Here is a 26,323-nt window from a genome sequence, read left to right as displayed (position 1 = left end):
GGAATCCACAGAGTTTGGTCTGGATGTTGACCTAGATATTCTGCTTTCCTTACCTGTGCAGAACATTACTTGATGTTAAAGATAAAAGCCACCAAACAGACCTGAGAGCAAAATTTCACCCTAAAATTGCTGCTTTCCTCAGTGTGTATGTACTATGCAAATTCCACACAACACAGTTTATAACACAGAATACACAAGCAAATAAAAGAAGGAGAATGGCGCTTGAGTAGGAAACCACAACTTTTGTAGAGTATTGATTTTCACAGAGCATTTTCTATTCAAGTGTACTCAGACTGCAGCCATCTATAGACAAATAATTCCACCAAGAGGCTCTGGTGACATTGAAACCCCAATCTGGAGTTTATTTCATGTCATTCACCATATCATGAGACAGCTCCTCTGGGAGTAGTCTCACTAGCGTCAATTATCCAATCATTAACTGAGTAGGATGAGCCGGAGGTTGACCCCACATTTGGTTTTATATATTTAATAATATCAGATTGGATTGTTCACTCTGACAGTGGAATAGTATGGGGAGGGAAATGTTGAGAGTATCTGTTTGCAGCATTTTCTCCAATTCTCCTGTTGCAAGGCTGGGGGGTAGAGGGATTTGTCGCCACCCCAGGCAGAATCAACTGTGAGGCTTACTCAGAAAGCTGGATGGTCCCCAGGGGATCCATGTAAATCTTAAGCAATCCACAGGAGGACAAGGCACTCTGAGATACCACAGAAATGGAAGAGGGATGGAGACTCAGATCCATCTGATCACATTTTCTGTGGAGGAGTGAGATCCATGTGTGGAGAGTCCCCTGCATTAACAGAACCCGGGGGTGAGTTCTGGCCCATGGTCTGCAATCCCACTTTCATTGAAGTAAATGACAAAACACCCATTTATTTCAATGGGAGTAGGTGTAACACTATAGGAGTCCCCATTGTGGCACCTTTCATGTTTATATTAATGCTACAAAACAATGGAAGCACGGCATTTCATCAAGACAGAACTTCCATGGGCTACAATTACTGATCAAAGATTAATGATCAATATAATGAATAGCTGTTACAAGTGAATGACTGTTGTCAGGGAAACCTGATCTTCCTGTAGTAGGAATAGGCTAGATTGTAAGAAAAAAAAGCCCATATATGGTCAGATCTTCAGGACTAGCCTTTGGTGGCTAGTGAAACTCAGGGCAGAATGGGGTGGGAGGGCCATGTGTTTTTCTCCTGCTTATAGGATCAGGTCACCCCTTCCTTGAAGCCCCTCACTGGCTTCCCAACTCTTACTGAATCAAGTTCAGTCTCTTACTCAACTTCAGGGCTCTGAATATAATCTCACCCTTGCCTACGTCTCTGCTGCTATTTCCAGCTACTCTTCTTCTTGGTTTAATTCTCTCTCTTTAATGATCCCTCCACTCACTCCCATCTGCTTACCTCTTTCAAGTTGACCCCTACACTTGGAAAATCTCCTACTCCTTGTCTACCATGTGTCCCTGTCTTTCCTCTTTCAAATCCACTTCTTCTTGCAATACTTTCTACCTTGTTCTACTCTTAACTTCCTTGCTTCATCTGTACTATTGCTCCCTCTTTTTTTGTCTAATTTATCTCGCATTGTAATCCCTTTGGGGCTGACAATGTATCTTACTCAATATTTTAAAAGCATTATATAAATGTAGGGTGCTATGTAAATCATAATCAACTGTGGGCACCCCTTATAAAAAAATTATAGAAATATCAATTTAAAGTATCTGGTATTAGCAAACAAGGCTATTCTTCTATTGGGAATTAAAGTACAAGTCTATCTGACCAATTTTCCTAATTACAGGATTCATTTTACAAAGCTGTTCTTGCCAAGTAAAAAGCTTGAATTTTACCTGAGTAGGTGAGCTGTGTAGTCTTAGAAGGTTCTAACCCTAACATCCTGAGATAATAGGTTGTACAAACACATGGTAAGAAACAGTCTCTGCCACTAAGAACTTGCAATCTAAATAGACAAGACACAGAAAGAGTGGGAGAAAGAGTGTTATGATCCCCATTTTATATGTGGGGAAATAAGGCAGAGGGTATGTCTACATTGCAATTAGACACCTGTGGCTGGCCTGTGCCAGCTGACTCGGGCTCGTGGGCTCAGGGGCTATTTAACTGCAGGGTAGACATTCGGGCTTAGGCTGCAGCCTGAGCTCTGGAACCCCCTGCCCCCTCACAGGGTCCCACAGCCTGGGCTCCAGCATGAGCCTGAATATCTACACTGCTGTTAAACTGCCCCTGAGCCCAAGCCTTGTGAGCCTGAGTCATCTGGCACGGGCCAGCCGTGGGTTTTTAATTGCAGTGTAGACATACCCAGAGAGATGAAATTACTTGCTTAAGATCACACAGGAAATCTGTAGCAGAGCTGGGAACTGAACCCAGTCCAGCGCCTTAACCACAAGACCATCTTTCCTCTCTAGTCTTCCTCTTTCTAAACTCATTTCTTCTTTGTTCACATTTTCTCACATCTTCGTCTCTTGGTTCATCCAGTTGCTGAATGCCCAAAATTCCTGCTGCTGAGTTACAGGGAGCTGTGTGAGAGTAGCATGCCCACGAGGTCTGCAAGACCAGGCATTTAAGTAAGCAGGGATTAATGAACTGCACAGTGTCTGTTTAGAGAGAAGTCCTGTGCATTGTTTAAGGGAAATAGGAAGGATGTTCCATTTTACAAGACAATAATCTAATTCTGAGGGAATAAATTATGAGTAACAGCCAAGTAGTGATAGTAATTAGTGAACCAGATTACTGTCAGGGACAGTGAATCAGCCCTTCTCCTATGAATACAAGTGAACTAGTACTCTATTAATAAAATACTTTTCCCCTATGGCTTCCCAATTTAATGCTCCCTACTTGGAAAACTCCAAATGCCATCCAAATCTTATCCCTATCTTTAAGCCTGATTTTTAAATCTGTAAAGACAAATATGTGTTTTTGTAGCTGTTAAACATCATGATCAGATACTATAATTCTGTTACGTAGTCTGTAATATTGAGAAAAGAAAGAAGGGGTTTTCAATTTACATATAACATACCTAATATTTTTCAAAACAAGACAGAATACATTTATGAATGTGGCACTCCAATTTGTGCTATTAAAGCGGTATCCCTACTGTGTTCCCATTCTGCAACACAATTTAGACAGCAATCAAATTTGGCCTGATTAGTTTCCTATGGACCTTATCAAATTCCTACTGGCATCATCAGTTTTTCTATGGATTTCAGTAGACTTTGGATCAAGCTCTATAAAACCCAGTTCCTCTAGGAACTATTTGCAAATTTAGGGCCTGACCCTGTAATCTAATCTGTGTAGATGGCACCCTGAACCTGGGTGGAGCTCCACTGGGACTCTGCACGGGCATAAGGGTCCATTCATGTGGATCCTACCGGGAAATTGGGGCTTTATTTATTTCACTAGGGATTAAATTAGATTGGTTTGGTAAATTTATCAGTGAAAGATACTTCTTTCAGTTACTTTTCTGGTACACCCATTCTAAAATTTATCATAAGCTTAAAATTTTTTACATGATTCCCAAATAATTTGTTCACACTAGGGACTGTAAAGATATATTACTTCATAGCCATGCTGCAATGTAGGGGTTTGATACTTAAGTAAACCAATAATTTCAAACATCTCCTCTTTATGTGCTCATCTGCATAAAATCATCATCATTATCTAGCCTCACACTGTCAACGTATGCTGTCACAATTAAAATTGAAAGTAGGACAACAGTCTAAGATCCGCCAATGATAAATTTTTAAAGATCTCCTCTCTGTATACTCAACTGCACAAATTCATTTCTTCAGATATCTCAATAGGATGCAGCAGTGATAGCAAAACAAAAACAAAACCCCCCTCATCATTTGACAGGAAAGTGATCTAGCAATTTGATTATCTTTTGGTCTGTTAACTGTTTAGAATCCAATTTTTAAAAAAGCCTATTGACTATCAATGAGAATTGGGTACCTAACTCCCTTAGGCTCCTTTGAAAACCACAGCCTCAATGCCTTATTAATTATGATGATTATTATTACTAGTCAAGTATTTCCAGAGGCCTCCCATGGGATCTGTGTGCTAGGTACTGCACAAAAACATAATATAAGATCCCTTTGGGGATGGGATTATGTATAAAATGGCTAACTAGCTGCACTACATTCTCAGTGATTTAACAGAGGGAATGTGGAAACAGTGCTGCATTATTAAACACTGCATTATACAATATGAAAAAAAATCAGTGTGATTGAATTTCTTCTATCACTGTAACCAGCTGGCAGTGTTTGCGTGAAACACCCCATCTTTCTAGCAGATGTCTAGCCTGTCAGGAAGAAGGAAAATGGGATCTGCTGACTCCAAAGCAGGTGGCTCATTACCCCAGCTGGGTCTAAGGGATGTAGAGAGGTTATCTAGAGTGTGGGCACAGTAGTCCTGGGAGAGGAAACCTAGGGGCAGCCAAACCTGGGGAGAACATTTGAACTCATTTTTATATTATCTCTGTTGTTTGCTTTACCAATTAATCAAACCTCAGGAAGAGAGAGGAGTTTGTGCTTTACATACTGTGTGGACTACATTTGTAGGGCAGGTAAGGAATAGTGCCTGTTTCTAATGACATACATTTTAATATGATTATCAGTGAAATAAAGGCTCTGGACCAAATCCTGCCTTTCTTCACATCTGTACAGCCCCACCGCCTTCAATAGGTTTGCACAGATGCAACTGAGTAGGATTTGACCCTAATAGATGGGAATTGGATTTAGAAAAAAAACTATGCCTGCTGTACACTTAAGACCTGACCCTGTAGTGTGAAGAACATTCAAGGGAGTGGGAGAGCTGCAAGCACATGTTGAGCAAGCCCAGGATGTCGCATTTCCTATCTCCACTGATCCTGCATGAGCACCTCCTCTGAAATGTATTTCCCCTTTTCACCCCACTAAATCACTGGATAACTTTGGGCAGGAACAGGCCCTACATTCAAAAGTCTCACTGGCAGTTTGTAAAATGAAGATTCTATAGGCAACATACAGAGAAAGATCATTGTGGCATGGGGGTGGGGGGTAATAATATATATGTAGGGAACACAGTGCATGGAGTTCTGTCCCAATCTCAGCACAGCCTTTCTCTCTGTGCCCCAGGCTAGTCAGAGATGAAGAAAAGCAGGTTCTTTGATCAAATTTCAGAATAATTTAAAATAAACAAAAGTGTTCTCCTAGCTGCTATCCATTTCTGGTGCTCTGGAAAAAACACCTCTATTTAGTGCAGGCCTTGGCTTGGCCATCAGAAAGAAAATCATTTCAGCCTTTAAGATGATACTGAATAAAATATTGCAATGATTGCTGAGCTCTTTCTAGACATCACAGATGGACAGTACTAAGGGCAGGTCTACACTTACTTCCTGGTCTGGCCGTAAGCAATCGATCTTCTGGGATCGATCCCGGAAGTGCTCGCCGTCGACGCCGGTACTCCAGCTCGGCGAGAGGAGTACGCGGCATCAACGGGGGAGCCTACCTGCCGCGTCTGGACCCGCGGTAAGTTCGAACTAAGGTACTTCAAATTCAGCTACGTTATTAACGTAGCTGAATTTGCGTACCTTAGTTCGAAGTGGGGGGTTAGTGTGGACCAGGCCTAAGAGTAAGGCAGAGCTCCAGACATTCTATGGATTTTCTCCCAAGGTGCATACTGTTGAAAATTCCCCACTGACATTAGTTAGGATGGCAGGATCCAGTAAGTAGCATTGAGAATTGAGCTTTGCCATATGTCATTGTGGCATCCAGACTATTGCTCACCCCTTTGGGTTTGTGTGTGTCTTTAATTGTACTTCTGCCAGGGACCTTCAAGATGTTCAGCTTTTAGAACACTAACTAGATGTTACCCACCCCTTTCTCCCAACCACCCCTTACACACTTTTAAAAGACACAATTGCATCATCTGACCACTTTACAAAGGCCATGGAAAAACAGGTGTAATAAATGAGGCCCCCACAACTGCATCCCATTGTAAGCAGAACTCACCATGGAATTACATAGGGAATCAAGCTTGAAAATGAATGGGATATGGATTTGAGTTATGGCTAGCAAAGGATCAAGATGGCAGTTTAAAGCACTTAACTCCTACAAACTTCCCTCTCCATCCTCTGTACTTCCAGCTTTCCTCTCTGATCTCCAGTACCATTAAAAACAAAAGTTAGGTAGTTTGTTACAGATTTCTTTCTTCCTCCCTCCTCCCTAGGGTGACCAGATGTCCCGATTTTATAGGGACAGTCCTGATATTTGGGGCTTTGTCTTATATAGAGTCCTATTACCCCTACCCCATCCCGATTTTTCACACTTGCTGTCTGGTCACTCTACTCCTCCCCAACAATGGAACTTATGTAGGAGAAAATCTATTTTAATGTGATGCTGAACAGTACAACCTAGTCCATGTGCTGCTTATGAGTGTCATGTGGCTCCACTGCTGAGACCTGACTGCAGGTTGTGCACACAAAAGGGCTAAACAAATAAATGGAATAGAGGATGATATATATTTAAGCCATTTAAAAAAGAAAAAGAAAAAAGAAACTAGTAATTTTAGATGCTCAACTTGAGATACCTTAAAAGGGCTAGGGATGGTATCCCTAGCCTCTGTATTGCCAGAAGCTGGGAAATGGGCAAAGGATGGATCACTTGATGATTACCTAATCTGTTCATTCCCTGGCATTGGCCACTGTTGGAAAACAGGATACTGGGCTAGATGGACCTTTGGTCTGACCAGTATGGCTGTTCTTATGTTCTTTTTTCCCCTCCATAGGAGGGGTGCTTAGGCACCTTTCCGGCACCTCAAGTTGGGCATCCAAATTTTTGAGGAAACCAAAATTGCTAGTCACATCTAAAAAATCTTGGTCTGTGTTTTTGGCCTTTACTTTAACCAGCAAATCAACCTTTCCACAGGTTCCAATGCTGACTTCACTTCTTTTCAGGTAGGTGGCGCGTTACTTCCCTTACTGCTATTCTAATGATGAGTAAGAAACACTGAATGTGCTCTTCAGTCAGTTAACGGTGCATCTTTCTATTAGAGTCCTGGTTGGAAAAACCTGCTCCAAGGATTTGCAGCTGATACCTAACTGTGTTATTTAAATTACAATGGACTCTCAGATTTTCAGTATCCCTGAAACATTGCTATAATGAAATGTAATTTTAGATAGAAAAAAAATCTGCCATGATAAAAGAAGAACTTGCTAAGATTAAATGAAAATTGAAATGATAGCTACTGAGCTGCATTTTGGGGAAGTGCCATCTCAGACGGATTCTTTCTGTAATGTTTTCAAGACTCACGGGAAGTCACCAATTGACAATTTGCCTCCTATGATATAGAAAAAGGGTAATTCACAGCCCCAGACAGCTCATATTAACATCTCTATTGAAGAAGAAGAAATCCTTCTCCTACTACTTTTTTGCATTATAACAGACTAACTCCAATGGAAACAGCTCATCTGTTCCTGGCATGGAAGAAGCAAAATGCATTAAAAAAAATACCTGTGAAACATAATCATAGTAATCAGATACACAAAATGCAAGCTCTTCAGCATGAAAACCATGTTGTGGAAAAAAGTGTAAAGAATTAGAACTCACAGAGACCTTGCTGGGACGCTGCGTAGGAGTGCACTCCTACTTTTATGCTTTCAGCCATAGCAGGGGGCCAGGAAATGTGTAAATACGTAGTGAGCACTTTCAAACCTCTTGCAGTCTGAGATTAATTTGTCACACCTACACCTTTTCCAAGTGGACTTTCTTTGAAATCCACTGCTATACTTCATATAATGCACCCTACATGTGTGTAAGGTTGCCAACAGTAGTGTCTTTTCTGTAGCTACTTAGAGTTTGTATGTACCCTTGTTTCCACAGTAAGATACAATAATACTGTGTAACACTTGGGCCTTATACAATACTTCCTATTCAAAAGATCTGAAAACAGTTTACAAAGGAGAACTTTACTGACAAGGAAACTGAGGCACAGAGAGGTTAAAATGCTGAAGGTCGTTGTCAGCACCAATTTCCCCTGATTCCTCCCACATTTCAGACCACACCCACTTTTATATTGTTTAAAGCACTTTTAGATGCTTTATAGTTTTATATTCAGGGCCGGCTCCAGGCACCAGGCAACCAAGCACATGCTTGGGGCAGCCCCTGGTAAGGGGCGGCCAATCTTGGGGTGGCGGGGGGCAGCGCGGCGCGGCATTCTGCGGGGGGGGGGCGCTCCGGTGGCGCAGCGCTCGGCGGGGGGGCGGCACGGGGCGCGGCGCTCGGGGGGGGGGGTTCCGGCGGCGCTCGGCGGGGGGGGGGGGGCACGGGGCGCGGCACTCGGGGGGGGGGGTTCCGGCGGCGAGGCGCTCGGCGGGGGGAGGGTTTGGGGGGGGGGCGGCGCTTTTTTTTTGCTGCTTGGGGCAGCAAAAAAAGTTAGAGCCGGCCCTGTTTATATTACAGTTTTATATTACGCATTACACTAAGTAAGCTGGTTTAGTCAGCACCTGGGCTTTTGAGACTACATTCGTAACAATTGCAACTCTCTTCTAGTATCTAAGGTAAAAAAGCACATAGCTCAATTCACCCGAGAAAATTCCACAGAGTCAACACTATGCACCTCACAGAAGTTGAATGTGCTGGGAAGCTTAGGTTGCATAAAAATAGCATATATGATTTGAACTGAAGTTTGATAATGGGAACCAGTAGAACAAAACATACCTTAATTTTATCCGATAAGCAAGCAAAAACCTAGCCGAAATGAGAGTATGAGGAGTTACTGCCAGAACCTGTCAGACCTTAGTTACAGAATTAACAGATAACACAAGAGCAACATATTCACACATCCACAGCTTTCTGTATTGTGGAACATACCTATTAATAACTTTGGAAAATTTGATGTTTCGATGTTATGGTAGTAAACAACAGATGTGATGGCTGCCAAGAATGCCATACCAGCTGGCATGTACAGGTGCAAATGACGGGATTCTGAAACCCTTAAAAATAAAAATTAAAAAAAAAATTTATATACACATACATACATACATACACACACAGCCACCCACCCCTAAACAAAGCTTAATCATATATTTAAGTATACACTGGTTTAATTGTCAGTTATTCACCTCTCTTGTTACTTATCATTAGACTTGGCAGAATTTGAGTCTTTTTTAAGCATTGACAGATAATTAAAATGTTTAAAGCATTTTTTTATGTTTAACCATTTACATTTTTCACAATTATGCAAAATTATGGGTTTAAAACATTAATTTTTTATCAATTTAAATTTTCACAGTTGTGGGAAATTATGGAAGAAGGTCAGACAATTATTTAATAGACACAGATTCAAAAAGTTAAAACTTCATAACCATTAAAACACATTGTCAAAAATCATGTCAAAATATACAATGCAAATATCCTTAAATCCCAAAACTCTAAAAAGTTCTCAAGCAGCATTTTTCTTACTTTGCTTATCCGAAAAATTCAATGATCAGCTATAGAAATATTTTGTGTCAGGTTGTGTGTGTACAGTGAAATTGTACAAATTCTAGCGCATTCCATTTTCAACAATTACAATCAACAATCAAACAAACAAACCCACCCAAATAATCAGGGAATTACAATATGCCTTGAAGACACAGTCCTGCATTGCAGGTAAGGCAGAATTGCACCGAGGGTGCAGTTTATTCTTCAATGGCTGGTCAGCCATTTCTGCGGGCTGGCGGATAGTTGGATGAGCCATAACCCCATTTCCTCTTTTCCCCACAAGGTAGTTAGGACAAAGCAGCCCCTGTGCTCCCCAGAAAGCAAGGGCTACAATTCAGCCTGGCTCGTTTCTGAGCCACTCAAAGTGAGGGTGGTGACATGCAGGGTGAGAGGTCTGTGAACAATCCAGGAGTGGGAGAGTCAGGAGGATGTATACCTTCGTCCCCCAGCCTAATGGAAAAGCCAGTCGAGAATGAATGCTTCTCTGGCTCCCTCTGCCCCTCTCTTATATAGGGAATCAAGAGGTAGTGGAGGGTATGCATATGGGGTAGAGGTGGGGTGGAAAGAGCTGCACTGTCAGAGAGCTGAAAGTGCTACTGAAGTCGCTGGAGCTGAGTGTGCAAAGGTTCTGTCCTCCAAGAGATTACTCAGGGGCATAGCGGTCGAACCATTGCTCATTCCTTAGGTCTGCGCATTGGGAACACAAATCCTGCCCCCAAAGGAATAATCCAGGGAAATCCCCACACATTGACATAAGTGAGGCCACATGGGCAACCTTTGGCCTAAATGCTTTGCTTAATGACAAGTAACTGCTATTGGTAATAGGAAGACTTATATGTGGATACCTTAATGTCACTAAATTTATAAATAAGGGCAGATTTTTATACAACAGAGTAGAATTCCAACAGTGAGAAGCCAATATTTTAGGGATCACATATTTTTACACAGATTTCAGCAGAGTTCTTCAGTTATTCCATGTTTTAGTAGATAATGCTGTAGGAGTAGGAGGTATTTTGCTATAACTCACAAACAGAAGCAAGCTGCAGGAATTCTACTATATAAGCATATCACTAAGCCATTTTTACAACACAGTAGCACGGGTCTATTGCTGGTTGCCAAAGGCTTTGACAGCCCAACTACTATCAAGAGAGCTTTTAACAGCAAGACTTGTTTTGATTTTAGGAAGATGATGAGTCTCTTCGCTACAGGAACAAAATCTGTTTTTATTCACAGAACAACTTGCTAAGCTGCCGAGTGCTCCAGAGATGTGATTGTGGGCTGGCAGTCCTCCAGTATAGTTAGGAACTTTGATTCTCATCAGGATGCACTTCTTATTCAACAGCAGTGTTCTGGGTCAGTTTAAGAATAACCTTAAAGAGGGCAATATTCTGCTTCAAGTCCCCACATCCTTATAATTAAAAACTAAAATCAGTATTAGAAAAGCTCTTTCTAAAATGTCTTTTGGGTGCTGAGGGATTTCCTGTTTAATGTATACTTATGAGGAGATAAAATATATAATAAAATAATAATAAAAATGGGCAAAACTGATACAGAGAGATATAATTCAGTTAAACTAGGGTTACTGCTATGCAGTCCATGATGTTTATACAGGGCCGGCTCCAGGCACCAGCCCACCAAGCTTGTGCTTGGGGCGGCACCTGGAGGGGGGCGGCGCGGCGCTCCGGTTCCCACCACCGGGGAAAGCGGGGCCACGGCTGGGGCTCGCCGCCCTCCCCCCGGCGCTCTGGCCGCCGGGGGCTCGCCGCCCTGCTCCCTGCGCTCTGGCCGCTGGGGAGAGCGGAGCCCCGGCCGGGCACTCCACCCTCCTCCCAGGGCTCCGGCCGCCCTCCCCCCGGCTGCCGGGGAGAGCGGAGCCCGGGCCGGGGCTCGCCGCCCTCCCCCCGGGGCTCCGGCCGCCCTCCCCCCCCACCCCCCGCGCTGGGGAGGGGCGGCCGGAGGCTTTTTTGCCTAGGGCGGCAAAAAAGCCAGAGCCGTCCCTGTGTTTATACATATATACTCTCAGCCTATTATGGTAGAGAAAACAAAATAACTATTGGTACCATAAAGTACTCTCAGGATTCATATGACTTGCTTTATTCAGAAAATTTCTCTCATATTTTATTACATAAACTCTTATGCCAAATTTCAAGTCATAGGTAAAGGAATGGTAGAATTAAATAAGAATATATATGCTAGTATATTAGTCTACTCCTAATCTTGCTCCCAATGAAAGTCAAACACACATTGATTTCAACTGGAACAGAACCAGTTTATGTTTCATTCTGTTTATATTTCAACTTTAGTGAACAGGATTTGGTCCCATCATAGTAATGTGAGTAGCTCCATTCAAGGCAAGAAGGCAATAGGTTTGATTCTTTTCTCTCACACACTGGTGGCACATCAGTAGTTACTCTGTTGAGGTCAATGGAGTTACTCCAATGTAAAACATGTGTGAGAAGAGAATCAGGTCCAATAAGCCTTTGAGCAAGGCAAGCAGAACTTGGCTCATGGAGGAATATTTGTGACCTAATCCTGTACATGGGAGTTTTGTCTGAGCAAGGACTGTGGGATCAAGTCCTTAGATGTTTCATTAAAACATCACCATCTGCTTGAATGGTCAGGATATATCTAAGATTATCCTTTGGAATGATAGTGTCATTAAATTTAACTAAAAATGATTCAGGGGCAGGCCATTTTTGTGTGTGCACATACTTGGCAAGGTCTATGGAATTTCTGATACAAAGTCTGTAGGTTAATCACCATGAATACAGATTACATGTTTATAACAAGCCAAATGGCTTAGATGAAAATTTAGACAGGGGAGTAGTACTTACATAGAAACCCTTCAAAGATAGTGGGTGTTATCAAGAAGAACTTTGCATCCACTTACCCATCTGACACTATGCCCTCTGCTATTTCACACACCAGCACAAACAAAAGGATGAAAGTCAAGATCCAACGTAAATTGTGGCCGGGAAAATGAAGCCAAGTGCTATGATGTATATGAACTTTGGAACTCTGACTTCCCCATCCTAAACGTAAAAGCAGAATCATCATGAGGATTTTTATGCACAACCATAACCCCACACGAGAAAATGTTCTAAACTGAAAATGTTGAACTCTTTTCTCTCTTTCATATTTAAAAGCAATAACTGAGTTGGAAAATGTTTCAAGGGAGGACTCTCACTGTGCAACTACACTGTAAAAATGTGACATTGGGACTGATCCTACATTCCTTGTGCACTAAACATTTCCAAGACCTACAGTGGGTGTTTTAGTTGTAAAAAAAGTACAGAGTAGGGCCCAAGTATAAAGGGGGGGAAAAAACAGTGACACATTTAGACCCTGATCCTATAAACACTTGCATGTTTTTAACTTTATTCAAATGAATCAACCCACTTAAATCAATGAGACTGTTCATGCAAGTAAATTTATGCATATATTTAAGTATTTGCAAAATTGGAGACTCATGTAACAACTTTATTATGGAATATAAGCCAAAAAGCACATAGAATATATAACAATCTTCCAGTAAATTTAATAATATGATTCCAAATAATCTCAAACATTAAATATTTATAACCAAACTTTTTAAAAATGCCAGTATTTTTACTATATAATAAAATCCTGTGCAATTAATTTTATTAATATAACTTAGAAAAAAAGCATAAATTTCATAAAGTAATTATTTTTTGACAGGCCTCTTTGCTCAAAAATACCATTGCTTAATTTTAAAAATTAAAGCAGTAATATTTAGTTCTTAAGAAAGTTAAATACTAGAGCATAGCATGGCATTTATGCTGCCCAGATTTCCTGCTAAACAGCTCCTCAAATGACTGCTTTGAGCTTTCGTGAGCAAAGGACACCCATTTTGACACATTATGTTGTGGTTTTGTGTTGTGGACAAACATCCCCCAGGAACCAGACTGACTCCTGTAACTTATAAATTTATGCAGAATTGGAACTCCTAGTTCCAGTAATGAAGAAGTGTATTAAACCACTGGGCCACCTACTGGTAGCCCCAATATAATGTCTGGTAGTGAATTCATGCTAATATAGCTTAACTTTCAGTAAGTGGCTGTATTATTTGACAATATCAAATCAACTTGCTCCAAAACAGTAGCTTTCTGATTTTAGCAGTAAACTTGTTCTGTTATTTCCTCAGCTTGCAAAGCTCATAGGGCAAAATCTTGAAGTCCTTATGCAGTTTCTACTCAATCCTTACATGGGGAAAACTTCCACTAACTTAATGGACATGAAAAGGAGTTTTGCCTGGATAAAGAAAGCCAGTTCTTGTAGTCCATGAGATTTTCCAAAGTCCCTTTATCACAGGCAAATCTAAGCTACATGTGTTAATTAGTAAGCGTGAATGCTTCCATTAATATAAAATAATAAGATTATAATAGTTGGGGAAAATGATAGCTTGATTGATAGGTCATCCTAAAGTATGCATCTAGTCAGTATTACTTTAAACATTTAACATTTTAGCTGTCTATTAATGTTTAAACAATTTAGTCCAGAGGCAACAAACGATTATATTGGTACAGACAGCTTGATTAGTTACACTGTTTATACTGTGGTACCTCAGGCTTCTCTGCTGCATTGGCAGAATATGGCTAATTCATTAAACTGTCCTTAATGAACATTTAAGGGTGTCCCTTTCTGTCAACTAAACTGTGTTAACATTAGTAGCTTGAGTGAACATGCTGAATAAACGCAAGTGACACAGGATTTTCAGAAAAGCTCAGCAAGACCCAAACCCTACACCTTCTGAAGTAATGGACATGCCACCTTTGACTTCAATAGGAGCCCTTAGGCTGAGTGCTTCTGAAAATCGTGTGTGTGTGTGTGTGGGGGGGGGTGATTTTTCCATCAAGAAACTCGCTCTCCCCTTCTCCTGCCAGTCTCGCATGAGCGACTGCAACCCACCCGCGCAGAGGCAACTGGAAACAATGTCAGGCTCCTCCGTCAAATGCATCCAGTCGCGATCTTTGCCTCTGACCCATGTGCCAGCTGATCAGGCCCCAGGCTAGCGCTTTGCAACCCAGGAGCGGTGGGCTCCTAGAGAATGCCCCGAGGCACACTGCAGGGGGTGGATCCATCCAGAAAGGCAAGGTGCAAGGTGAAGAGACCGATGCTATGGCTGAAGCAAGCAAGGAAGCAAAGGCTCCCTGCCTGGAGATATGGAGCAGACTAGGCAGGCTGCAGCGCTAGGGTACCGACGAGAAAATCATAAATATCCCCCCGCGCACAACAGAGCAGCCCAAATGGGGCCGTGCAGCCACACTCACCTATGAAGAGGATAGGGAAGGTGATGAAGAGCAGGAAGACGTGCGGCACCACGTTGAGCGCGTCCACAAAGCAGCCGTTGTTGAGCACCCCTTTCTCCACGTTGTAGGCGGCCGAGTTATTCTCATTGCCACAGAACGCCAAGGACATGGTGGAGGAGCTGGGACGCTGCGCGCAGCGCGCAGGGGAGGGGGGCGCATCCACACACACATAGACGGTCGCGGCGCTGAAGGCGGCGGGGTTGGCCTCCCTCCCCGGCATTACCTGGGGGACATGGTGCGGAGCCCCGGCCCCCGGCGCAGAGCGCGCGCAGAGCGAGGCATGGGAGAGGCCGCGGGGGCTGCCAGCAGCTGCGCCCCAGAGGCGCGCGCGGGTCACCGTGCCGGAGAGGGGTCCGCGCGCCTCGCCCGGCGCTCTTCGGTCCGGAGCCCTTCAGACCGGCTGCCCAGTCCTAGGCCAGCAGGCGGGAGGCTGCCTCGCTCCCCCGGCTGCTAGGATGGGAGCCGCTGAGGCTGCAGGACGAGCAGGCTGGAGACTACGGGAACATCTGGCAGCAGCATCGCAGACAGAGAAACAAGAGGAGGCTTCGCCCTGGTGGCCGCTCCTCGCGCGCCTCAGTCGCTGCTACTGCTGCGTGAGTGCAGCTGCAGCTCCGGCCTTAAAGGAGCCGCCTTCCTTCCCCCCCCTCTGCCAAGGAGGCAGGGGCAGCAGGCTCGCCCCATCTCCAGCCCCCCGCCCGCACTCTCCAGGGCAGGCCTGGGGTCTGTAGAAAAACGGGCTGGGTTTGGTTTGTAAACATTTTGCATTCCGCCCGGCATGCTCGCGCTTGGGCTCTCTGGGGGAAATCTTTCAAGTCCTCTCTGCCCCAGGCCAGAACTGTTGGCCAAAGAAAGCCCAGAAAAGGACAAAGAGCCCGGGAGAGATCATCCCCATCCCCACCCCCACCAAGCGCACTCAGACCCATCGTCCCCCAGGCACTCAGATCATTTTAGGGGAGAGCTACTCATCCCCAATCTCAAGCTGAGAAAGTCGATGCATAGGGCAGGCAGGTGCTGTACCCAGCCTTTTTATTAAGGTTCTTGTACTGCCCTCATCATCATGTTGCTCCATCTCTTTCCAGTGGTGCAATAAGTGATGTGACTATAATCTGCGGTTCTTTCTCACATCCTCTTCCCAGGTGTCTCTCACGATCCTCTCCCCCAAACCAGCTCTGCCCATGCAAGGGCCTGCCTGCACACTAGCTGTTGTAATTCTGAGCACGTCCTGGAATAATACCAAAATGGATCCTGCTTTGGGGATCTGGATGGATGTCCATTGGATATTAGGTAGAAATTACTATTGTAATTACATGTGTGTTTCACAATGGCCTTGAAATTGAACCCAGCTCCCCAGCCGTGAAAGATTAATGCATGATTGGAGTGGTTGGTGCTGCCCTGAATTAAAGTAGTAAAAGCTTGTGGGGTTCAGAATGAGATCTCATGGAATCTAGATTATCTCATGGGATTTTCCATGGAAATCCCTGAGATGTTTCACTGTAAGCCTCACAGCCCTCCACTATTTTTCAGTTGTCAGCACATTTGTAAATAAGTATCAAAGAAGATCAACTTTTCACATTGTTAGTGTGAAGCAAAAATGTGAGACAACTTCCAAGCTTTCAGAACAGCATTTCTTTTGTCATGAAAAACTTTTTTTTAAAAAGGAAAGATGGTGTTTTGTCGAGGTTAACGGTGGAAGTTTCAGAGCTGGCTAGAGGAGGGATGCCAATTTCCCAGGAAAATTAGTCATCCAAATCCCCTAAGTGGCTTTGAAAATTGCTGCCTAACATCCTGTATTTATTATCAGGAGACCACATACAGCAGCATCGTCCTGGTGGCCTGACAGTATTGCTCATGCCTTTCCTGGAGGGATCACTTTTAGGGATGGGCGACTTCTAGGGGTAGGGAGACAAAAGACCTGTTTCTCCACTACTTTGACCAGTCACTTATACCCATGCAAAGTGCAGGTAAGACACTGCCAAATCAGAATGGGAGCATTTAAATCCAGTTTGATAGCAGAAGGTGCAAGGCAGTGGAGAACCTGTACCAGAGTCTGCATTCAAGAATTAGCTTCTTTGTTGAAATGTCCAATCAAGTTGTAAATGAATGCTAATTGAGATGGTGAATTTTGTCAAGGTACGGACGCTTCTTCTCTAAGATGTAGAACTTTCTCTTAGGAAGGTCTTCCTCTCTTTCAGCATCCCTACCCCACAAACCCTAGATCAAGTTATTTCTCCTACAATCTGGAAAGAATTAGTGCATTTTTGTAATTTCTACTTTTAAATACTTGAGGCACTTAACTACTATAGTGATAGAGATACTTAGATAGGGGGAAATATTTGTTTTATTTTTTTAATGATGTGTGTGTCACCCAGGATAATATATCTCAACCCTTTACCAAGTTTTTATAATAATGAAAACTAGAGTGGGTCCAATGGTCCAGAGAGAATTATGTGAAACTAAAAGTGCCTGTATAGGGGAGGAGGAGAACAAAGAAGGAAGAACAAGTGAAAAAAGCTAAAATGATTAAAGTGTTGTTATAGCTGTGTTGGTCCCAGAACATGAAAGAGACAAGATGAGGGAGATAGTATCTTTTATTGGACCAACTTCTGTTGGTGAAAGAGAAAAGCTTTTGAGCTGTGGAGCTTGAATGCTTGTCTCTCTCACCAACAGAAGTTGGTCCAATAAACAATATTACCTCCCCTACCGGGTTTCTCTCAAAAGGATTAAAGACAAACTGACCCATGCAGAAAGTTCTTGCACAGTATGGGGTAGATCTTGCAAATGGATCTGTCCTGCCTGTCTTCAGAGGGGCTCTGCATAGGCACAAGGGTGCAACAATTTGTTGGACCTAGCTCTAATCCTTGAAAACAGCCACAGAGGGACATTCCAGAGAAGGGGTTGCTGAAATGAGGAGGTTGCGCCCTTATCTTGATTCCAGTAGAAACTGGTTGTCCTTGCTCTCTGACTTCAGTCACTTTGGAGTAACAAAGGAGGAAATAGTCACTCAGGCAGCTTGGATCTAGGATTTTTAGCATCTTACATGCTGTCAGCAAGAGCATTTCATTCATTCATTTTCTATAATAAAACAGCACTGTGTTAGCAATGCCAGGGGACCTATGCGGCTGTAATAGACTACAGATTTTATGATATTTATATACTCATCAGTTCTTGGGTTTTGTTTCTTCACCAAAATGACGACATTATTAGATTAAACCTTCTTAACCGCTGAACCCTGGGCTCAATGCAGATTTCTAAATGAGTGTAATCATATCTGAAACTGGTTTTATCGAATTTACTCCCTTGGCTATTTGTCTGAAATGATTCCAGATGAAATTTAAAATTCTTCATCGATGGGCTTTGGATCAGGGCCTAGGTAAATGTAAAGTATCAAAATACTTGATAAAATGAAATCAAATTCTCAATAACTATTGTGGAAGGCAAATATTTTCTCATTACAGATGGGTCTGTATAAAACCCTGGATACAAACAGGGCGCAAGCAATCAAGCAAACAAACCAATTGCTTGTGAGTAATTCATGCAGATAGTCACATTTTAAAAGTTGAAAAGCAAGTAAATAAAAGTAAAAGTAAAAAATCTTGGCTTGTGTTTTATGCTTCAAAATGCAACCAATACAGGATGCATTTCATCTGCAAAATCTTTTTTCATTTGCACAAGAACTTAATAGTTTGGACAAGAGCTTAATCCTAAAGAGCTGGCAGATGAAATAGTGTCTATACTGGTTACATTTAGAAAGTATAAAATCTAAGCCAAATCATGTATGTTTGTTTATTTTTCAACTTTTAAAATATACTTATTTCTAGATACAAAACACTTAAAATACTAAGGTCCCTGCCCTGAAGTGAAATAGAAAAACTGACAGATTAGGGGAAATAATTATCTTCCCCATTTTACAGATGAGGAATGAAGGCACAGAGAGATTGAATGACTTGTTCAAAGTCATATAGGCAGTCTGTGGCAGAACTGGGAATTAAATTCAGATCTCAAGTCCCAGTCCAGTCTCTGAATTACCAGTCCATCTTCATATGCTAAAAGTATCAATCAAGATACTGTACAGGTCTGTCGCATCTTACGCGCATTTAACATGCGCGATTTCAGCTTTACACGGTCAGCAAAAACAAAAAGAAAAACAACAATTTAAATACTGTACCTGTAGTGCGGGCGATTCTGTCCGCCATTGAACTCAATGTAATTTTGACTATACGCGGTTTTCGCTTTACGCGCTAACCGCGGAACGGAACCCCCGCGTAAGATGAGACAGACCTGTAATTCTTGAAGCATAGGCATTTCACAAAATACTCTGCATCAGGGAAGTGGATGACTCAGGAATAGGGGATTCAATATGTATCCTTTAATTGGTTTCAATGCAGCAGAGAGTGGATCACTAATATGGCTGTTTGAAGTTAGTGGCCTCAGTCCAGGTCCACACATCACAGAACAACCATTTCAATTAGCAGTATATTGTCAGCCTCAAAAGAACAGTCAGGAACCTACACTCTCACCCCTAGGAAATGAGTAAGCCATTAAAGCTTACCCAGGCTTCTATTATTGCTACCCAGCTGTACATACTTTGTAGATATATAAACAATTTCTGACTCTAGTATTGTTGGTCAGGTAACTTTTGCAATCATTAAACTCACTTAAATATAACCCTTTCTTCTCCGGAGCCCTTCCACAATCATTTTTACTGGTAGCTAGACTGGACGAGATTCTGAATCAGAGCGGGAATTTTCAGTAATTGGTGCTACATTGTAGCTACAGTTTAATTACAATAAAACATTTAACTGTTTTAACAATAATTTAAAATGTTGCAAAGTATGCTTCAAAAATCAAAACAACTGAAATTAATTGGCATGTTGATGTTTTATGGGTGAGCCATTCAAACAAAGACAAAATATTAGATCATGGAAGCATCAGAGTACTTACCTGTATGATTCTCCAGGAAAAATACTTAAAACACAAACAAACAGAACAAAACCCAGAACATATATTAAGATACTTTTAAAGTTTGCATTTTTATGGACAATGCCACTATTTTGTCCCTGGCATAACTTCATTGAAATCAATGGGCAGCAGTGATGAATTTGGACTAATATAATTTCTTGCTTACTATTGCATCAAGCGGTATTCTCTTCCCCCTCACAAATGGTTACAGGTTCTATTGTCTCCTTGGTATTTAACAGGTATCATTAATGGATATTATATAAGCATATTAGGGAAAGATAGACATCTGTAGGCCAGATTCTGAACCCTTTACTCATAATGGTGAGCAATTGTTCTCGCAAGTCATCCCCTTGACTTTAGTAGGACTACTTGTGAAAATAGTTGCTCACCAACATGGGTCAAAAGGGTTCACAGTTTAGCCCCATGATGATAACCGAGATACTCTTTGACTTAATTGGGTTTTGACTCATGCCCCAAATAGATACGTTTTTCATTTAAAGTTGACTTGCAAGTCTTTTATTGAGCCTTGTGATAATAGGAGGTTTAGCTGATGAATGCCCCAGAGGAAGAGTAAAGGAGAAGTATGGTAACTACTGCTCTCCAGAGTCCGGTTCTTGTGGGTTACATGAACCCTGTAGTATTTTCCCATGCAGTAGCTATTACCTAATATTTCTCAAAACTTCTGCACAATCCTTTTTCCCACCCTATCTTTCTTCCATCTTTTCAACTATTCAATAAAGGATCAGAGTCTGGACAGTAACCAGCACATTTAATAGCCTGACAAATTTTGCTTGGCAAGAAATGCTACAGAGGCTGCCGGAGGGTTTGAAATTGAATTCCAGACAGGTAATGGATAATATCATCCCGAAAGACAATCATCTTTATATCTGATTGGAATTTGAATTTGTTTACCAATGATGTAAACAGGTAATGGACTTAACTGCCTTTCACAATTTAATACCCGATTGCTGAGTTTGTTTCCAACAGATCAGAAAACATACAGCATTTAAATGAAAGTGTTCACAATTGCGTCCTGCCTTTTTTATTGTTCCTCGCTCCTTAATTCAGCTCTTGTATGCGGGCTCCTCTCTCTTTGCTTTTTCTCAGCAATACTAAATATCAGAAGTGGTTCTACAGCATAAAATCATGCAGAGGGTATAAACTATATGGATCATTATTCAGGCTTTAGCTTTCATTTGGAACTTAAATACATAATTAGGCACATAAATAAGTTACCTGATTTTTCAAAAGCACTGGGCAGCCACAGCTCACATTCACTTGAAAAATAAGGCCACTTATTTAGGCATCTAAATTTAGGCTCCGAAGTTGGAAAAATTTGGATGTGGGATTTTGGAATGTTCAGAGGACCAAGGCCTGAGAATAAATGATCTTAAACTCCTACTAAATTCATAGGATTTGCAGATGCTGAACACATCCATTTCTGCTGTGGACTCAGAGGCTTGATAAATATTTGATATATGATTTATACTTTGGGAGAAATTCTTCTCTCAGATATAGGAGGTGAACAGCAGTTCATGTGAAAGGGAACTGTGTGTGAGTATCCAATGACAAATTTCCTTTCAAAAGAAGAAGGGTTCATGATCACAAATCAAAATCCTTATTGCTCAGCAGCAAAAGATGCTATTTCATCATCTGATAGGAAATATTTGGTAACAAAACAAGTGAACTGTCAATGTAAGTGCATTGCTATTGTAACAAGGCCGGATAGCCATAAAAGCATTTGAACAGAGGTTAGGAGGGATGCATATTCATTCTAAATAAATAATAATTTTATCAATTTACAATTCGTGACCTTCATTAAAAATGAAGAAAGGACTTACAAGTAAGTCAACCTGTTTTAGAGGGAAAAGGAAACACATGCTCTTTGTTATGGCTGATGCTCTGTTATATGCATTAAGAGAGTGGGAATGATGATCCTGTCTGAAATTTGTTATGCCTTTGTGTATTGGATCCAATTTGTGGGAGTAAATGGGCTGGAGGGCCATTCACACCCCCTTTCCATCTGTGCATTCATGAAAGAATGAATGAAGGAATAAAGTAAACCTGTTTCTTGGACCATGATGCTGCCCAAATTCATCACAAATATTATAAATACAGGGAACTCCAGTCTTTGATGTGCAATCAGTAGTGCTCCCACCCCTGTAATGTTTCTGATTATCATCGGCACTTCTTCTGGGGTGTACGCCACAAATGCTTTGCACACTGAGGTACACCTTGACCTGTCATGAATGCAAAAAACAATGGGGCTTTCCAGAATGTAAGGGAAAGGGATACTTAACCACGACAAACCTTTTGCAGTCTGTGTCAAATCAAACCATCTTGCTTTGAACACAATAACTAACTCAGTATTTCAACTGGGATGAGTACACACATGTACTTTCAAAGCAAGAATGTACAACTCATAAGCTCAGCTGGAAAAGGGGAATGTATATTGTAAAATGAGATGTGTATAAGAAAGAGGTATTAAAAAGGTACCATTACACCACAGTACAAGTGCTTTGATAGGACCAGACTGAGTCTCTCTGGTGAGTTACTCACATGAGTAGTCACATTTACGTCAGTGGGACTATTTGTGAGAGTAATTGGGCACCAACAGGAATAAGGGGTTCACAGAACACATTCTTAGATGCTCCATTAGTTACCGGTAAATCAATTCATGTGAACATTCTGGTTAAAGATTCTACAAGAGGGATTCTTAACAGGATTTTGTGTTTTACTTCATACAAAAATATAAATAATTGTGAATAGCTGCATAATTTAATGGTATTTTTGTGTAAAATTACTGTGATGCAACTCGCATTCAGATACTCAAACACTATAAAGTAAATGAGCTACTAATGAGCTACAGTTCCATTGTTTGGTATATATTCCAAGTTACAAATCTAAGATTTGCTATACATTCAGTGGGTCTGATTCTCGTCTGACTTACCTCTGAGTGTATCTTTATGGAAACCAGTTGAGTTGAAGTGGTTTTTGTGAGATCAGAGTCAGATCTATTTTTTAAACCATTATGTGCCATGAGAGGATGCAAAACTAAACCACCATTATTTGCCTTGAAACACAGCCTGTTTAATACACCTGCCTTACATATATAGTTTTGCAACCAAGCAAATAGTGTTTGTGCATTCTCCCTCTGGTATAGACCTCACACCATTCTCCCTCTGGTACAGACCTCACACATTCACATTTTAAGAGCCTGATTCAATGCTTGTTGAAGTCAATGAACAGTCTCAATGGGCTTTGGATCTGCCCCTAAAATAATTTCTACTTAAATGATCATGTAGCTTCATATTTTTCCAAAACAGGAGTTTTTCTATGAAATACACATGAATAAAGGTTCTGGTAAGTCAATCGTCAAAGCCAAATCTAACAGCGCAGTTCTTTTCATAATGCATACAGCACATTAGTCATTATACTCAGGCGTCTTGTTGTAAAGAGGGGATTTTTAACTTGTTTGGAAATGTACAGCATATATTCTTCAGGAGTCTGGACATTCTTTTTTTTTTTTTTTTCTACCAGGAAGCTATTTTAGCTCAAAGTGGACATAATCTACTTGCACATCATTATTTAATGCCATTATTTAATATTTTCTATTGCAAGTGACATTGTCAAACATACACCTCTACCTCGATATAACGCTGTCCTCGGGAGCCAAAAAAATCTTACCGCGTTATAGGTGAAACCGCGTTATATTGAACTTGCTTTGATCCACCGGAGTGCACAGCCCTGCCCCTCCGGAGCACTGCTTTACCGCGTTATATCCAAATTCGTGTTATATCGGGTCATATCAGGATAGAGGTGTATTTGTGAATAATCTGAGGTATCACTTGAGATCTTAACCACTCCACAGAAGAAAAAGATATGTTTGTATACGTTTTAGTCTGTAGCATGAAACTATGAAACAGACAGCAAAATTCAACTGTAGATTGTAATAACATTTGTGTAGTATGTATCAGGATTCTTGCATTAGAAGGACAAAGGGCCAACACCTCCATTGGTGTTAAGTCACTGTAGCTTCATTGATTTCAATAGAGCATTTCTGATTTACACCATCTGATGATCTGGCATTAATCTTTTATTAGATACCAATACACAGCAGACCTTACAATGTATGCAAACTAGTACAGGTAAATATCTGTTTCCGCATGAATTTGCAGTTAAGTCTCTGATACCAGAAAAAAAAATGGTTGGACATGCCAGCATGACTGCATGCATTCAGTAGACGACATTTACAAATATACTTCTTACCTCTTTAAATCGGGTCTCCATGTTGGGTGGAAATTGTAAAATCTACTTTCAAAATGAAGCTGCGTGATGGTGCCAAGCCAAATGAAAGAATTGTTCTGCAAATAGGTCCTACAATTTTAGTGATGGCTTACAAAGCAAAGCAATCTGTCCTTCTTCATAATACATCAGGTAAAGCGTAGACACAATGCTATGCACACCTTTTATCCTTTGGGTATCCTTTTCTTGCATCTAAAGCTGCATACATGACTTTTATGATTAAGTGACAGTACAAAGCATGGATCCTGATCCAACACAGAGCAGAAAATTTTGGCAGTAGCTGCCAGGAAAATATCCTAATTTGCGTAATGTTCTTCAGTTTGTTTTAGACTAGCTCCTGTACTGAAGACTAGTTTCCAAGTTCAATCCAGCCAGAGTTGTGATGACCTTAAGGTATTGTGGCACTCATGAAAATATGGGCAGGAGCCATCTGGGAAAAGCCTGCTTTTCTCCCAACACACTATTTTACAGTGTTAATTAGGCACTCAGATAACTAGCAATAGCTGGCAAAAGTGATACCTGCAAGTTATGTGGCAGCAAGGCAACTGGATGGTAGGTTGAATGGTTGCAGGTCCTTTCCTTCAGTAACATGACAAAGGTATTTCAGATGCTTTATAACCTTCCTTCAGCCTCAGGGTTCCTTTCAACAATGGGAGCTGAGTGCATGTGCAGAACACACTGAAGGTGCAGGGTGTTCATTTGAGTACATTACTTTATATCTTGTTAATATTCAGTACAAAGGTTAGCTCAGCAACTTCCACATCACTCATCTTCCTCTTCCTGCATATGCACATTCAGTCCCAACATAAGAGCTGGTAGCATATTCAATAGGGTTTTTTCTGTCTCATTTGTCCATTTTCCTACTTTAGGAAAGAGTCAGGAGTCCAGACTGAGATACCTTGTGCTGAGCATGCCTATGCCCTCATTGATTTCAGCTGGCTTTGCAGGCGCTCAGCACCTTTGAAAATTAGGCCCTGTCTGTTTCAAGTTGGGCACCAAAACACAAAGGCAATCAAAATGGGTGTGAAAATTTAGACATAAAGCATCTAATTTAAAGTGATCTCGACTAACCTCCCATTTCCTCCTAGCCACCCCTGTATTCTCTCATAAATGAATGTACTATTGAAATCATTGAACTATCGGACTGTATCTGGTTCATTTGATGGCATTAAATGGTCAATGTTTTGGGTACTTCCTGCAGTATGTTCAAATGCCATGTATTTCTCAGGAGAATAAACTAAGAACAAACTCGTGCCAATGAACAACTTGTGCTCAGGCGCAAATGTGTTATTCTTTTGTAAATGTTGTAGTTACTGACTCAGTTCAATGCTTCTGAGATTTACTTACCACGTACTGGAATCTCTCATATTCAAGAGTTTCTGCATGCTTATACTACAGGAGGGAATCATATACACTTCCAAAGAAATAGATATCAATTTATTAATTTCTAAGCAATTTAAGGGGCAAAAGTCACTAGCATTTCTAAGAACTGGTCCCCAAAATCTCATACTAAATTTAAATCTAAGATGTTAATTATTTGTTAAAGGTTATTAGGAACACAATGAAACTACCACCTTTCTTCTTCAGAAACAAAGGACGGCTTTCTTTTTAAGTACACATGAAGACTACAGTTAGTTGCTTTGTTTCTTTGCCATCTGGGAATTGGCCCAAGTTATCTTCTGAATTATCAAGTGAATTATCTCTGCATTACAATTAAAAACAAAGTTAAAACAGCACCTTAGATTTGGAGTTTCACTGTGTACTTTAGCTGTGCCATTATTAGCCAGAATTATGCAAATACTCATGAAAAAGAAAGCGAGAAGTATTACAGTTGGGTGAGCTTTTTGGCACTGGAAAAATTTTCAGTGTTTAACCATATAGATCACAAAATGAAAACCTGGTGTTCCATGTAGCTCTACAAATCACAACATTGCAGATCATTTTAAATGAACAGGTTTTCTCAAGTTTTACCCTGAACATTCTAGTTTTGTTTTCCTATTGTATCCATCATGAATATGACTTTATGGCTTTAGTGCTGCAGTCCTACCACAGGCAACATTAATTTTGGTTTTAGCATCTTAGCCCACACATGGACTGTGGCTGAAGTTTCTAGAGGCACACAACTGCCATTGCAAAATCAATGAAAATGGGATGCCTAACTTCCTAGGCTCCTTGGAGTCCTCAGCCTGTAGGCTTAGATCTTATTTTGCATAGAGTTTTCCATACCATTTTTTT

At 41.3% G+C, this 26,323-nt stretch overlaps 1 protein-coding gene across 2 annotated transcripts in view; it reads right to left on the bottom strand.

Annotated features, from left to right (window-relative positions):
• ABCC8 (ATP binding cassette subfamily C member 8) overlaps window positions 1-15,044 on the bottom strand; it is a 144,600-nt gene extending 129,556 nt beyond the window's left edge. The window contains exons 1-3 of one of the 2 annotated variants that reach the window (XM_065402566.1): window positions 14,786-15,044; window positions 12,385-12,526; window positions 8,883-9,004 (exon numbers count right to left, since the gene is read on the bottom strand). In XM_065402566.1, coding sequence (XP_065258638.1) covers window positions 8,883-9,004; window positions 12,385-12,526; window positions 14,786-15,044 — 523 coding nt within the window. The remainder of the gene's footprint in view (window positions 1-8,882; window positions 9,005-12,384; window positions 12,527-14,785) is intronic. The other variant, XM_065402568.1, reaches the window with a different exon arrangement.
• Window positions 15,045-26,323: the final 11,279 nt, after the last annotated feature.

This window comes from Emys orbicularis, chromosome 4, assembly GCF_028017835.1.
Source record: "Emys orbicularis isolate rEmyOrb1 chromosome 4, rEmyOrb1.hap1, whole genome shotgun sequence".
NCBI classification, from domain to species: domain Eukaryota; kingdom Metazoa; phylum Chordata; order Testudines; family Emydidae; genus Emys; species Emys orbicularis.
This window is presented reverse-complemented; position numbering and strand designations above follow the sequence as displayed.